The sequence below is a fragment of the Pinus tabuliformis genome, chromosome 6, assembly GCF_031772625.1.
Source record: "Pinus tabuliformis cultivar Carrire ecotype Pingquan chromosome 6, CPIR1, whole genome shotgun sequence".
Lineage (NCBI taxonomy): Eukaryota > Viridiplantae > Streptophyta > Pinopsida > Pinales > Pinaceae > Pinus > Pinus tabuliformis.
In genome coordinates, this window is record NC_142292.1 from 1,858,153,251 (window position 1) to 1,858,167,037 (window position 13,787).

The 13,787-nt window shown below is 38.4% G+C and overlaps 1 protein-coding gene across 1 annotated transcript; it reads right to left on the reverse strand.

The window, feature by feature from the left end:
• Positions 1-9,461: 9,461 nt before the first annotated feature.
• LOC149266494 (heat shock cognate 70 kDa protein-like) lies at positions 9,462-11,330 on the reverse strand. Its single transcript, XM_089408450.1, has one exon. It carries the CDS (start codon positions 11,328-11,330, stop codon positions 9,462-9,464), a length of 1,869 nt encoding a protein of 622 aa, XP_089264576.1.
• Between the last annotated feature and the right edge of the window lie 2,457 nt (positions 11,331-13,787).

Below are 13,787 nucleotides of genomic sequence, written 5' to 3' on the forward strand. Positions count from 1 at the left end.
GTCGCCATATGTCCATGCAAAGACATCCTTGTACTCTTTAAACAACTTAACAAACGCAACCTTTTCTTGTGGAGAGCATCCTAAGCCCAAAATAACATTTTTTGTGTCTTTTTTGGTTCCCAGGTTGACCAACTCATACTTCATGGATGAGATATGCGTTTTGTAGTTAGTTAGATTCTTAAATTTATCATGTAGGTCATAAAGGTGCTCCATCTTGACAACTGACTTGGGAATTATATTGGGCTGATATTTTTCCTCATCTTCACTCTCGTTCATAACCCTGTCATGCTCTTTTTCATCAATGAATGCATTTTTGAATGTCTTTTCACAATGTAGGAACTCAAGGATTTGCTCATCACCTTTGAATACCTGCCAATTTGAGATGTTATCAGGTATGGATGGTTTGAAAATCAATTCAACATAATATTTATTCTTGTTTAATCTAAGATCAGGCAAAAGTTTTGAAGCCATACCAGCCATCAGATCAGCATCTTGGTTTTGCCCTCGAGGTATGTATGTGATATTAAAAGAATCAAAACTGTCAATTAAGCTCCATACCTCATGTTGGTATCTTACCAGGCGTGGCAAATTGCAATGTATCCTTTTCCTTACCTGGTCGACAATTATCTGTGAGTCACCAAAAACTTTAAGATTTTTCACCTCCATATCAATGGCTTTCCTCAGGCCTTGCAGCAAGCCTTCGTACTCTGCCATGTTGTTGGTGCACACGAACTCCAACCGGCTAGCCATCAAATGTTGGTTCCCTTGTGGGTCAATGAGAATGCTCCCAGCACCTGTGCCCTCTATGCAGTTAGAGCCATCAAAGTAGAGTGTCCAAAATATAGAATCTAATGTTACATCAATTGAACTACTTTCTACGAAATTAGTCCTATCATCTACTATAATACAGGATAGCTCATTAGTTGGACTACGGGGGAGAGCTTCCAACTGTGTATTCATTGTAGTTTCTTCAACTATCTCTACACGGAATTCTCCAAAATAGGTTTCCATGGCACAAATTTCGAAACTATAATTCCCAAGGATAGAGTTGGTAAACATTACAAGTTCATTGGGGTCATTTAGTTCTGTCACTACATACTTCATGTATCTTTCTTGATCAACTCTCAGCATATCACCTTTTCCTTTCTGAGGCAACAAGAGATGGGACCAATCAGTTGAGAAATATCCATTCAGATTTGCTGACTAGTCCCTACTAAGAAGCATCCCATATGCCTCGGGTATGTCGACTACCACTATGTCAATGACTTGTGTGTACTGTGGTTTGGTAGTCATCTGAATCAGTACATCTTTCAATTCTCCAATCACTTTTACATTCGTTCTGTCCAATTTCATAATTTGAGTTCCAGTTTTCTCGGGCATTGCATGAAGTCTTTTAGCAATAGCGTAAGGCATAACAGTGGAAGAGGCATCAGAATCTACGAAATTGTGTATGTTCATGTTGAAGATTTCAAATGTGATAAGGAAATGTGGAGTCATGGATTTTGATTTCCTTCCTATCATGGCTGCACTGACATCTTGGGGTGTTCGATTCATTTTTGACAGAGTGGCTTCCATGGCTGATGGCATTTGGGATGTACTGGAGGTACTAATGGGTCTGGACACAGAAGTTTTGGTTTGACTATTTGGATTGGTGGGAGATTTGCAATTCTATTCATTCATAGCTTTCAAAAGCAAATCTCTTTGCTGCGTTAACTTTAACAAATCAAAGTACATGATATTAGCTCAAGATTTCTTAAGATCATCCACAATGTTGTAATCAATGTTATAAACAGGGTAGGGCAGAGTAAACATACCGGTCTTGCCGCTCTTAGGTGGGAATTTACCATTTTGAGTTGCCTTCGTTGCATTTGGTGATGTATTATCCTTCTCTAGATAGCTCATGACTGGAGTACTCTTGGAATTACCACTAGGTTTATTCTTCTCAACAGGAACCCTAGGAGCGGATGTCTTCGAAGATAAAACTTCCCTCTTTGTCTGGTCTACAGGTTTCACCACATCCGCAAGTGGCCCTTTACTTCGTGTGTGGATTTCATTAGTGTGAATTTCTTCTATACTATCTTCTTCGTCGTCATCGTTCCCATTTGCATAGAAATCCCACAGTACATTGACTTGAGATACCTCGTCCCTGGGCTCTTCTACCTCGTAATCTTCCTCATCTTCCTATTCTTGCTCTAGATCTGCTATAGGTTCCTCTTTGGTAAGAAGTGATCTAATAAGAGCCAGGTCTTCCATATTTAAAATCCCTTCATTAGGTGGAGCAAGCAATGCAGGTTGACCATGACCACCTTCTGTCTTCTTACGATAGAAAGGTTTGAAGGACTTTCTGTTGTTATTATTTCCTCCATTCCCATTTGTACTCTCTCTAGAATTCCTCTTCATATCGATGACTGTGTTCGTCAATTTCTTAATGATCCGATGCAAACCCTCCACATCTGTGGTGTCCTTTTCTTTGATCTCAGTCACTTTATTATCACTCCCATTATTCTTCTTTGATGATTGAGAGGCTTTCTTTTCTTTGGTCGTATGATGACATGTTGTGAGACTGATCATTTCATTCTCAACTTTTACTGCTTCATCAATGGCACCCTGTAAGGTTTGTGCATTACTCCTTTTGACCCACATTACAGTAGGGACAGGGAGAGCAGTGATGTAGAATTCCATGAGCACCTCATCAGTAGGTCTAGCGTTAGTTGGGATTCTGTTGAACAAAGTGTTGAACCGGATGTTAAAATCCTTGACCTTTTCTTTGGTTTCCATTTTTAAATGTGATAATTCTAAAACCAAGGCTGCAAGTGTCTTATCATCACCAAACTTGTCTATGAAGGCCCACTGAAAAGCATCCCACGAAGTGATCGATCCTATTCTCAAGCTAAAGTACCATGTGGATGTTGCACCAATCAGAGTAAAAGGGAATAAGCGACATACCACATCCTCATCGGCTACCCCTAACATGTGCACGACTAGGAAGAAAGAGTGAATATGGTTATCAGCTATGTCTCCCCGCTTAGGGTCGAATTTGGGTAATACTCTTTCTACGTTCTTTGGTAAGGCATGCTGCTACCCAGGTACTGCTACAACATCTTGTGCAAGCCAGGGAGGGAGTCCTCCCGGAGGGGGTGGGGGTTGATTCCCACCTGGAGGAGGCGGTGGAGGCTGATTCCCACCTGGAGGAGGAACGTTAGCCATATTATGATTTGGGAAGTTCTGGTTGAAGGTCTCCTCTGGGCGTTCTTTATTAGGATTTTCCAAATCAAAACAGGGATGCCTATTTCCTTGATTTTCCGAGCATAGATCACCTCTAGAGGGGGGATCCTCAGGAATTTCCTCCCAAGGAGTTTCGATACTTTGCAGGGACTCTAGCACAATATCTTGAAGAGAAAGGGCCACATATGTCTCTTCGTTTATGGGAAATATCCTTGGATTTCTTTTAGCTGTCAAAGGTAAGGAATGAAAGATGGGGAGTTGAGAGAGGGAACGAGCATAGGCACGAGTAAGTGCTCTAACTGGTTGTTCCTGAGTGACAGGATACTCCCACAGTCTCTCTTCCTTGGGTAACCCAAACCCAGGACTTAGAGGGACATCTATTTCTTCAAAATGAGGCTCTTCCAAATGGGTGGAAGGGTCTTTTCAACCTTTACGATCCATACATTAATCTTTTCGAATCCATGCACAACATTTATAGATGAAAACCTAAAAAGCTGTGAATAGAGGTTGGCCCTCCTTCTAGCGCCAATTTGTTGTCACGTCGAATGTTCGTTGTGCCAACAAAGGGAACCAACCTGATCGCAGACCCCAATTAGATCTGCTTTCGTTTGGAGTGGCTAGTTCCAACGGGTTTTAAAGGATCCCGTAAATTGTTATAGGTGTTGAAAGATTGCTTCTTGGAGGAAGAATTCAATTAAATCAACAAAAGAAACAACTAACCTATATGCACTAAGCTCTACCTATACTGATTCTACCTACTTGTGTTAATCTTAACTATTCTAACCTATCCTGTAGGAGCATAATCAAAAGAGATTAAACATCATATATGGATTCCAGGTCCAAATGAATCAATTACTGGGTTCACCAATGAACAAGGTTGTATTTAAGCTTAATTGCAATCTAATTACTCGTAAATGGAATACACATTCCTTTTCCTACAAATCAAATTTGCAACTAATGTTTAATATGGTTTCGAATAAGAGACTACTCATGAGTTAACCATGATAACAAATTATATTCGGATAACCAAGACTAGTCATAAACTGTATGTCATTACTGTGCATAAAAACAAAACATATATCTCCTCATGCCCTCGACAATACTCTTATTCTTAACATAAAAACTGAAACTGCGAAAGGCCTCTTCTTGACCTAAATAGTCTTCTTTATTAGCACAATAAAATCGACCCCTGTTCTGCCCAAAAAAGTCATTTTCCTCTATCCAGAGGTGATACTTATGGAGAAAGAGAACTAACCATCAGTTTCTCTTGACCTTCAGCCTTCCCTCTTCCTTTCCATATTCAAATTAATATATACAAAATGTAACAGTTAATGAAATATCGAACACGTTGAAGCCATTACTACTGGAGCATTCTATTTCTTGAAGAAAAATGAACGGATGTCAGTAGAAAGAGGAATGACTGCATGCCTTCCCTTTGCACACATATTGACTAAATGTTATTCCTTTTTATTCCCTGAAGGCAAATGCAAACAGTGTGCTCATTTTTCAATATTTGGCTTGATTTAGGGTGTATCCGGAGGTAATAATAACTTGATGGATCTGCGCTATTAGGAGTACCTTTACTTAGTATAGAGCGTGCCTCCATTATACAATGTGGTGGTTCCATATCCCTTTCTTGCGGAGTATGTCTTTGCAACACCGACATCGATGATGCAAAGGTGTCATCTAGAGTCCCCAAAGCAACACAAGAACCCTTATACCAACATCTGTTCTACTTCCTATCTTCTTAGAATTTTAGGATGTCCTACCCCATTCTGTCCCAAAACCATGACACATGGCAACAAAATCCAGCTGGTAGAGGTATCATGTGGACTAGGCATACTATTCATGCTATGATCATTTAAAGGCTACGTTGCTTTCTCGAATTTCATTACCACCTTCCGATCCCTTTGCATCTCAAAGAATTCTTTAGAGTTTAGCTATATGTTGTCCATGTGTATTTACCTCTCTATGACTGTGATTGCATTTTTCAAATCAACCGAGCATTCAGGCCAGCGATCAACAATGACTTCGTACTCATTCAGAGTTTTTTCAATGTGTTCATACGTTTCTTCGATAGATTGCGAGGTAGAGTGTTGTGCAGTTGTTTCCATCCATCAAGCCTTATCAAACTTGCACAGATCCAGCAGACGAAGGTGTTTTTCTAGGATCCATAGAACACTATACATATGAAACAAATCTCTGAGCCCGTACCTCCTTTTCTTGGACAGGTATTTCAGGATGTAAGATCCTTTTGCAAGTCAGCAGTTGCAATTGAAAGCTCTGTTACAAGAGTGGAAGGGTTGGAGGGAGGATAAGCAACAAGAAATCATCGTACTCTATTGCGTAGCTCCCCACTGTGTATGCCTTCCCTGTTGCTTGTCATAAATTCTCCTGTTTCGGCTAGGTCTCGCTTGCATCTTTTCCCCACAGCCATTCCTGATGCTTATGCATCAACTCATCGACCTCGCTTTTCTTCTCTTGGTCCTCGCCTGTAGAAATAATTAACATTAGCTATGATTATAAGAGATATGATAGAAACGCCCAAAAGCAAACCTTGCCTTCATTAAAATTTTCATAAAGAGACAGACTCTGTAAGTGGGAGCTCTTGGAGTCCTTCGGGCTCTAAGTCTCAAGAGGGCATAGTGATCTTTATTTGGTCATGGCACAATGATGGCTCTAAACTTGCTAGGCGATGGGGAAATGTTTATTAAAGCAAAACGGATAGCCATGCGATGAAATGGTTAAAGTCTTTCAGCGTGGTGGGGATGCATCTATTTCGAATTTTGTTTTCACTTATTCACATTCGGTACTGTGAACTGAGAGCCCTTAAGAAATTTCCCTGAAATCTAGGGTTCAATCATCAGGGGAAGTGATCACACAACGATGTTGAACTCCTACTATCTTAGGTGAGGTTTCAACGCCGGACACGATTCAACCTTCAGGAACCTTTAAGTTGATTCCACGAATTATAGTATCAAGCATTTCGTGACACTCTTCAGGCATGCACAGTCACAGTTTCCATTTTAATCTCAAAACACATTGCAACCGTAATTATTAAACCATTGAACCGTTCAGGTTTGAAGACATAATTCCATCTGACAACTCTAGTTATCATTTGGAGTAATGAAAGATCAAACTTCTTAGGGGACCCATTCAAATTTGCCCCCGGAGCAGGTTTTAATAGGGTGGTGGTTGTGGCCACAACAAGATGTCCAAATCTCAAATGCCATAACCAGTTTTCATCTTTGACCTTTGCTTGATAGTTCACTTGTGTGACAACTGCATCTTTTCTTCCATCTTCTTGTGAGTTTATTGATAGTTGTGAGTGTGCAACTTCTTCCTTCAAATATGATCTTATATTTAGGGGAAACATTCTATTGTTTGTCATCTGAACCTTTGCAATCAGTTGTCTACTTGGAGGCCTATCCAAAATTGTGCATACGTCATTCTTGAAAAAAACATTGTAGCCCTTTTGCATGAGTTGTCCAATGCTTATGAGGTTATGCTTCAGACCGGGGACAAAGTAAACATATGAGATGTACTTCTTCTCCCCCTTCTTTGTTAGGATATTAACTCTTCCTTTTCCCATGACAGAGACTTTGCTATCAGTCCCTAATGTCACTTCAGATTTCACACTTTCATCTAGATTGGAAAACATTTCTATGTTCCCTGACATGTGGTTGCTACACCTTGAATCTAGATACCATATATCACTTTGTTTTTCTTGTGCTACATTACAAGCTAAAAACATGCTATCATGGTTCTGATTTTCTTTTGTGAAATTTACACTTGGTTTGTTACTAATGTCATATTGCTTCTTTCTACATTCATTTGCATAATGACCATACTTCTTACAGTAATGACATTGAACTTGAGATTTATCATACCTCTAACCTTGTGCTTGATTTTGGCTTGGGCCTTGACTTGGATTTTGATTGCTGCCCCTTCCACTTGAGCTTGAAGGGCTGCTTCTTCCACCTCTATGTGGGCTTCTTCCTCTTCCTCTAGTATATGATCTTGTTATGCCTTGACCTTGACCAAAAGTAAACTTGCGTCTTGAAGGCATGCTCCAATGAGGAGCTTGTTGCTCTATTCAGTCTATGTTCATGAGAAATTAGTGATACATGAAGCTCATTCACTAAGAATTGTGAGAGATCCTTTGTCTCTTCTATGGCCACAATAATGGCATCAAACCTTGTTGGCAAACTTCTCAAAATTTTCTCAACTATTCTCCTTTCTTCAAATGTCTCACCATGAGACCTGATTTGAATAACCAACAGAATTACAAGTGTAAAAAACGGGTCTACATTCTCAAACTCTTTCATACAAATTGTTTCAAAGTCTCTTCTTAACATTTGCAGCTTTGTTGTCTTGACTTTTGCCATTCCTTGGTAGGCTATCTACTTTTGCCATTCCTTGGTAGGCTGTCTAGAGGGTGTCCCATGCTTGCTTGGACTTCATTGCTGCTGCAACATTTGGGAAAATACTTTCATGAACTACTTGGAAAATATAGAACATGGATTTTGAATACTTCTTTCTGTTGTCCCTTAAAAAATCTCTTTCTGCTTGAGATAACACATTGTATGATGTTGCATACTGGTTCTTTAAAACCATTCTCCACCAAATCCCAAATGTCTTGAGATGAAAACAAGTCTGTCATTGTAATAGCCCAATAATCATAATTTTTTCCATTAAACTAAGGTATTGAGGATTAGTCAAGCTTGTGCTTGATGTTGCCATTTTCGAGTGAAAGAAAAAACTTTCTACCTGCTCGTAAATGTGCTAAAAAACAATCTTCCCTCAAAACAATTTTCACTGCTAGTAAAGACACTTGTTTTTACACTAACAATATTTAAACCACTTCGATACCATGTTAGAAAAATTTCACAGGGCAGAGGAGAGGAGTATCACTCAGAATTCGGTTGGGGCTAAGTCAACTTCACTGCTAGTAAAAACACTTGTTTTTACACTAACAATATTTAACCCACTTCGATACCATGTTAGAAAAATTTCACAGGGCAGAGGAGAGGAGTATCACTCAGAATTCGGTTGGGGCTAAGTCAACTTTAGTTGTCGCAAGGGAATCACAACTACACAGGGGCTTAATAAAATACAAAACTCAATCACCGCAAAACATAGTAAAACAAAATAGGTTGCCGTAAATATAATTGTGAATGATTAATACCATCAAGCAACAAGCCACACTTTAAGGCTATGGAGTAAATGTCTGTAAAATTGGTTTTCACACGCCCACCAATATTTCCTCCACGATTTTCTCTTCACTACCTCACACACTCTGGCTCTCTAACTTGCCCAACATATACAAATGAATTTTACATCCATATTTATCTCAACATACAAATTTGACATTAGTACATGATAGAGAAAATATTTAATAAGCAGCATGGACAATAATAAGCAAATATGGTGTTTATCGGTGTGTTTAAAATGGTGATTGAGGTTATTATTTCCAACAAAGTAGACTTCAAAAGTTACCTTGACCCTCAAAATTGTAGAAGGCAAATATAGCGATGCCTATCGGCGAATTAATGGTGATGCTGTGAGAAAAATCAATACAAAAAATTGAGAGCCCATTGGTGAATTAATTGTGACAAGAAATTAACCGCCCATCAGTGCATTCGTTATGATCGTGAGAGCAGAAACTAAATCAATATAAGAAAATAACCGCATATTATTAAAATACTAAAGATAAATGAGTCTCCATACAAATGTGAATAAATAAGTTTTGACCTCAAGAAGTTGATTTTAACTAGTTACTATTTATTTGTAAATAAAGCGTAAACTTTTCATTTTGCAACATATTGGATCTATGAGATGAGATGACACGTTAAGCTACAACATTCAGAAATCCGATATTTTATATTCACCATCATTAATACACACTCACTTATAAGTCTTCCACATTATATCCTCGATTTTTACTCCAAAATCACGTGATATATCATTTCTATTATCGGCTTGCCCTTTAATATATTGAAAGGCAGATAGCGGTCAACTATATATCCAGACTAGATCTTGGTTACCCACCGGAAAAATTTACGCAAAATGTCAATATTCTGAGCACTAATCTGAAATCGACATAAACATCGGAATACAAAAAGAAACTTCTACTAGACACGACATAATACAAGGATCAGAGTACAAAATAACCTTGTACTCGACTTACATAAAGGATCAGAATACAAAATTGTCTTTTGCTATTGCAACCGATATTATTCCAAGGACAGCAAATCGAAGAAGAGTGATCTGTATGAGAATGGGCTGCATATCTCTTTCAGCATTTTCAACTTTCCTTCCACTACTTTGGCCTTCGCCCACTCGTTTTCCTCTAACCATTCCTCCACACTTCTCAACTTTTGCTCTATAAATTCCAACCCTCTGGTGTTCATCGCTCCCTTGGCTTTCGCCTCTTTCAGTCTACTTATCATGTTGTATATATAACTTTCCAACTCGGATTTCGCAGTGCGATCCCTTTTAGCTTCTTCATCTTCCCTTCGGAACCGCTCTGCGTCACGCACCATCCTCTCTATCTCCCATTTGCTCAGCCGACCACAGTCCTTGGCGATAACAATGTGATTACTTACCCCGCTTCCCTCCTCCCGGGCTGTCACTTTCAAAATTCCATCGACGTCGACCTCGAACACCGCTTTGAGATGTGGCACTCCACATCTCGCTGCCGGAATTCCACGCAACGAAAATTCACCCAGCAAATTGTTGTCTGCGATCATAGCTCTCTCACCTTCATACACACCAAAAGACACGCTCCTCTGATTGTCAAACGCTGTCGTAAAATATCGCTCAATTCGAGTGGGAATGGGAGTATTTCTGGGAACGACTACAGCCATAACATCTCCACTGACTTCTGTTCCAAGACTCAAAGGCGTGACGTCCACAAGGACTAAGTGGATGGCTTCATTGTTCATGGTCGCCGCCTGAAGTGCAGCACCGTATGCAACAGCTTCATCGGGATTGATACTGCTGCAGAGTGGCTTTCCCTCGAAAAACTGCCGCAGTAGTTCCTGTACCTTTGGAATTCGTGTGGAACCTCCTACTAACACTACATGGTCAATCTGTTCTTTGGTCATCGTAGCGTCTTCCAGACACTTCTCGACCATTTCCATGCACTTTTCGAACAATTCAGCATTGAGTGCTTCGAACTTGGCCCTTGCAATCTTTATATGAAAATCTATTCCCTCGTAGAGAGAGTCAATATCAATTACAGTTTCCACAGCAGAGGACAGACTTCTTTTCGCTCTCTCACATTCTGACCGAAGTCTCCGAAGAGCTTTTGCACTTGTTCTCAAATTCATTTTGCTTTTCCTGTGGAACTGTTCAACACAAAAATTGAGCACCCTATTGTCAAAATCTTCACCGCCCAAGTGCATGTCCCCTCCAACCGCCTTTACCTCAAATTGGCTATTTTGAATAGTGAGAACAGAAACATCAAATGTACCTCCACCCAAATCAAAAACCAGAATTGCTTTTTTATCATTGGACAAATAAAGATCATTGTCAAACCCATAGGCTATGGCTCCCGCTGTTGGTTCGTTAATGATTCTCAAGACGTTAAGTCCAGCAATAAGAGCAGCATCTTTAGTAGCTTTCCTCTGAGAATCGCTGAAATAAGCAGGCACCGTGATCACAGCATCCTTGACATCAGAGCCAAGATATGTTTCCGCTATGGTCTTCATTTTCACTAAAACCATGGACGATATCTCTTCGGCTGTAAACTCCTTCCTCTCGCCTTTGTAATCAACTTGGATGAGAGGACTGCCATTGCGTCCAGAGACAACAGTGAAGGGCCAAAATTTCATGTCACTCTGCACAGAGGGATCGCTGAATCGCCTTCCAACGAGTCTTTTGACATCGAAGACGGTATTGTGAGGATTCATGGCGCTCTGATATTTTGCAGCGTCCCCAATGAGCCTCTCAGATGGGGTAAACGCAACTACTGAGGGAGTTGTTCTGTTTCCCTGATCATTGACAATGATTGCTACTCTGTCGTGTTGCCATACTGCAACACAGCTGTATGTTGTTCCAAGATCGATGCCAATAGCCTTCCCCTTGCTTTTAACGTCCATGTCGATTTTAGAAATCATGCTATCACCAACCACAGGATGCGTAGTCACCCCAATAAAGAATCAAGACTCTGTGCATATAGGAAAGTGGGGCAGGCAATTTAAACCGAAAAAACAGAGCCACAGTGGAGATACAATAATGAAAATTAATTGGAAGGTAACCCCAATCTTCATATGCAGTGCCCACGATCTTTTGGATATGACATGAAGTAACCACAAAGCGGTGTAGTGTGCTCCGCCGGGATTTCATGAGCGTGGAAGTGGAACGTGGTTTATCCCTCCACGGTCGAGATGCAATAATGAGAATTAATTGGAAGGTAACCCCAATCTTCACATGCAGTGCCCACTATCTTCTGGATATGACATGAAGTGACCACAAAGCGGTGTAGTGTGCTACAACGGGATTTAATGACCCTGGAAGTGGAACGTGGTTTATGCCTCCACAGTGGAAGCAGTAGGCAACGTTAAAACGAAAAGCTATACCATTTAAAACGTTTTAAAACGGCCTTTAATTTTGTTCGGTGTGTTTCCTGCCTTCAATTTTTTTGGGTTTTCTGTAACAAAACATGAAGCTAGTTTACCTTAACTAACTAAATAATACCATGGAAATGGAAGGTGGTACAAGCAATAAGTAACGTGATACGAAAAACAATGCTGGCTATTTTTTTACCTTTTAAAACACGGCCTTTAATATTGTTCCGAATACTCTCAGTCGCTAAAGATATCCAATGATGAGCTTAGAGTTATAGCGTATCTTGCGATTATGAATCCTATCTCTCACATGCCCTCACAGTTTAAATGCCCGTCACTCGATCTAAAATGATCACTGTTTAAATGCCCGTCACTGTCTAACATAGTTAAATGCCTGGCACCTCTGTGATTGTGACGCTTCTTCCCAAACAAAGCAATGTATAAAAATCAACATTCCCTGTTTTCTGTTTATACTATTGCAGCAAGCTAAAAAGAAATCTAACAAACACATTTATGATATTATATTATTTTCTATTATGATATTATATCACTTTCTATATTAATATAGAGATATTTTTGAAAATGCAATCTAAAGTATTTTTCTAAACTCTAGCTGCATTTGAATCCCTTTTTACATTAATGCAACCTCATAAATTGATTTCTAATTAGAACTGATATTATGGTCTCAATTTTACATTTATTGCCTATCTAATCTATTAATAACTTGAAGTCTTCAAATACTTATAAATATTTTTCTATTGTTTTTTCCGTAAAAAAATAAAATGCCTAAAACTTACCTATTCATTTACTAACAATGTATTTCAAAATAATATAATGTATTGATAAGAAAAAACAATGTCCGCTCCATTATAAATCTTTATAGCTCTTTCCAATGCCCCTAAGTCAACATAATTAATTAGTTGTTACTTTAATATTATATAAGGTTTTTCTTTCAAACATTTTTACCTACCTTTAATAGCTAGCTTGATTTTATGATATTAAATATTTTTCTTTCAAACATTTTTACCTAGCTTTAATAGTTTGCTTGATTTTACCGGCAACTTGTGTAGGAGTCATATAAGGGCTTGAAATATCAAGCTGTCAAATAATGCAAGATAAATACTTATAAGAATTTGTAGATGCATTAGTTATTTAAGAATATAGAGAGCAAACAAAAGCCAATTGATATCATTTATTGTGAAAAATTTTGTTATAAATGATTTTAATGCAAAACAGAAATTTCATTGTTTTAACTAAACACTTTTGAATCTTAACTTTGTGAATTGAACTATAAAATTCTCCCTACATAAAAAATTTAACAATTCTATTTGTTTTCATATTTTGAAAATTTGTTTTAACATTCTGAAGTAGAAATTTAAATTCAAAAGTTGAAGAAGTTTTAAACTATTATAATGTTGCCTACAAAATTGAACTTTGCAAATCACAAGTTTTAATAATTAAAAAAATTGAAGATCTCTATGCATGGGCATGAGAGGAATTTGTATCTTAGATACAATAACTTCTTCTATCAATAAGAGGGAAGTACTAAGCATTAACACTGCATATTACACTTGTTTTTGATGTTATTAAGAATTGAAATAATTTAATAAATTTGATTTTTTTCCAGAAGGAAAAGAATACTCATGCTTTCTATTAAATACTAGGAACTTCTACTATATATACATGTAAATATCCAAAATAGACATGATCATCAATAGAAGTCCTTATTTCTTCCCAATTTCTAAAGAGACAAAAGGTCACAAAATTACATCAAAAAACTCAATCTAGATCTCTAGGATCTACTGTAAACAAGAGTCGAGCATGTAACTAGAAGGAATATAAAAAAAAAGAGCATCATATTGTTGTAAACAAAATAGCCAACCGAGAAATCTAGAATCAAATTTAATGCATCTCAAGATTTCCCTCCTCCATCACCTTGCCATCGACTAAAAATATGAAATGTATTAGACTTGAAGCAACAACTAAACC

Bases quoted from the DNA above. Each gene is read 5' to 3' on its own strand.
- LOC149266494 (XM_089408450.1), bottom strand. From the start codon at position 11,330: ATGGACGTTAAAAGCAAGGGGAAGGCTATTGGCATCGATCTTGGAACA.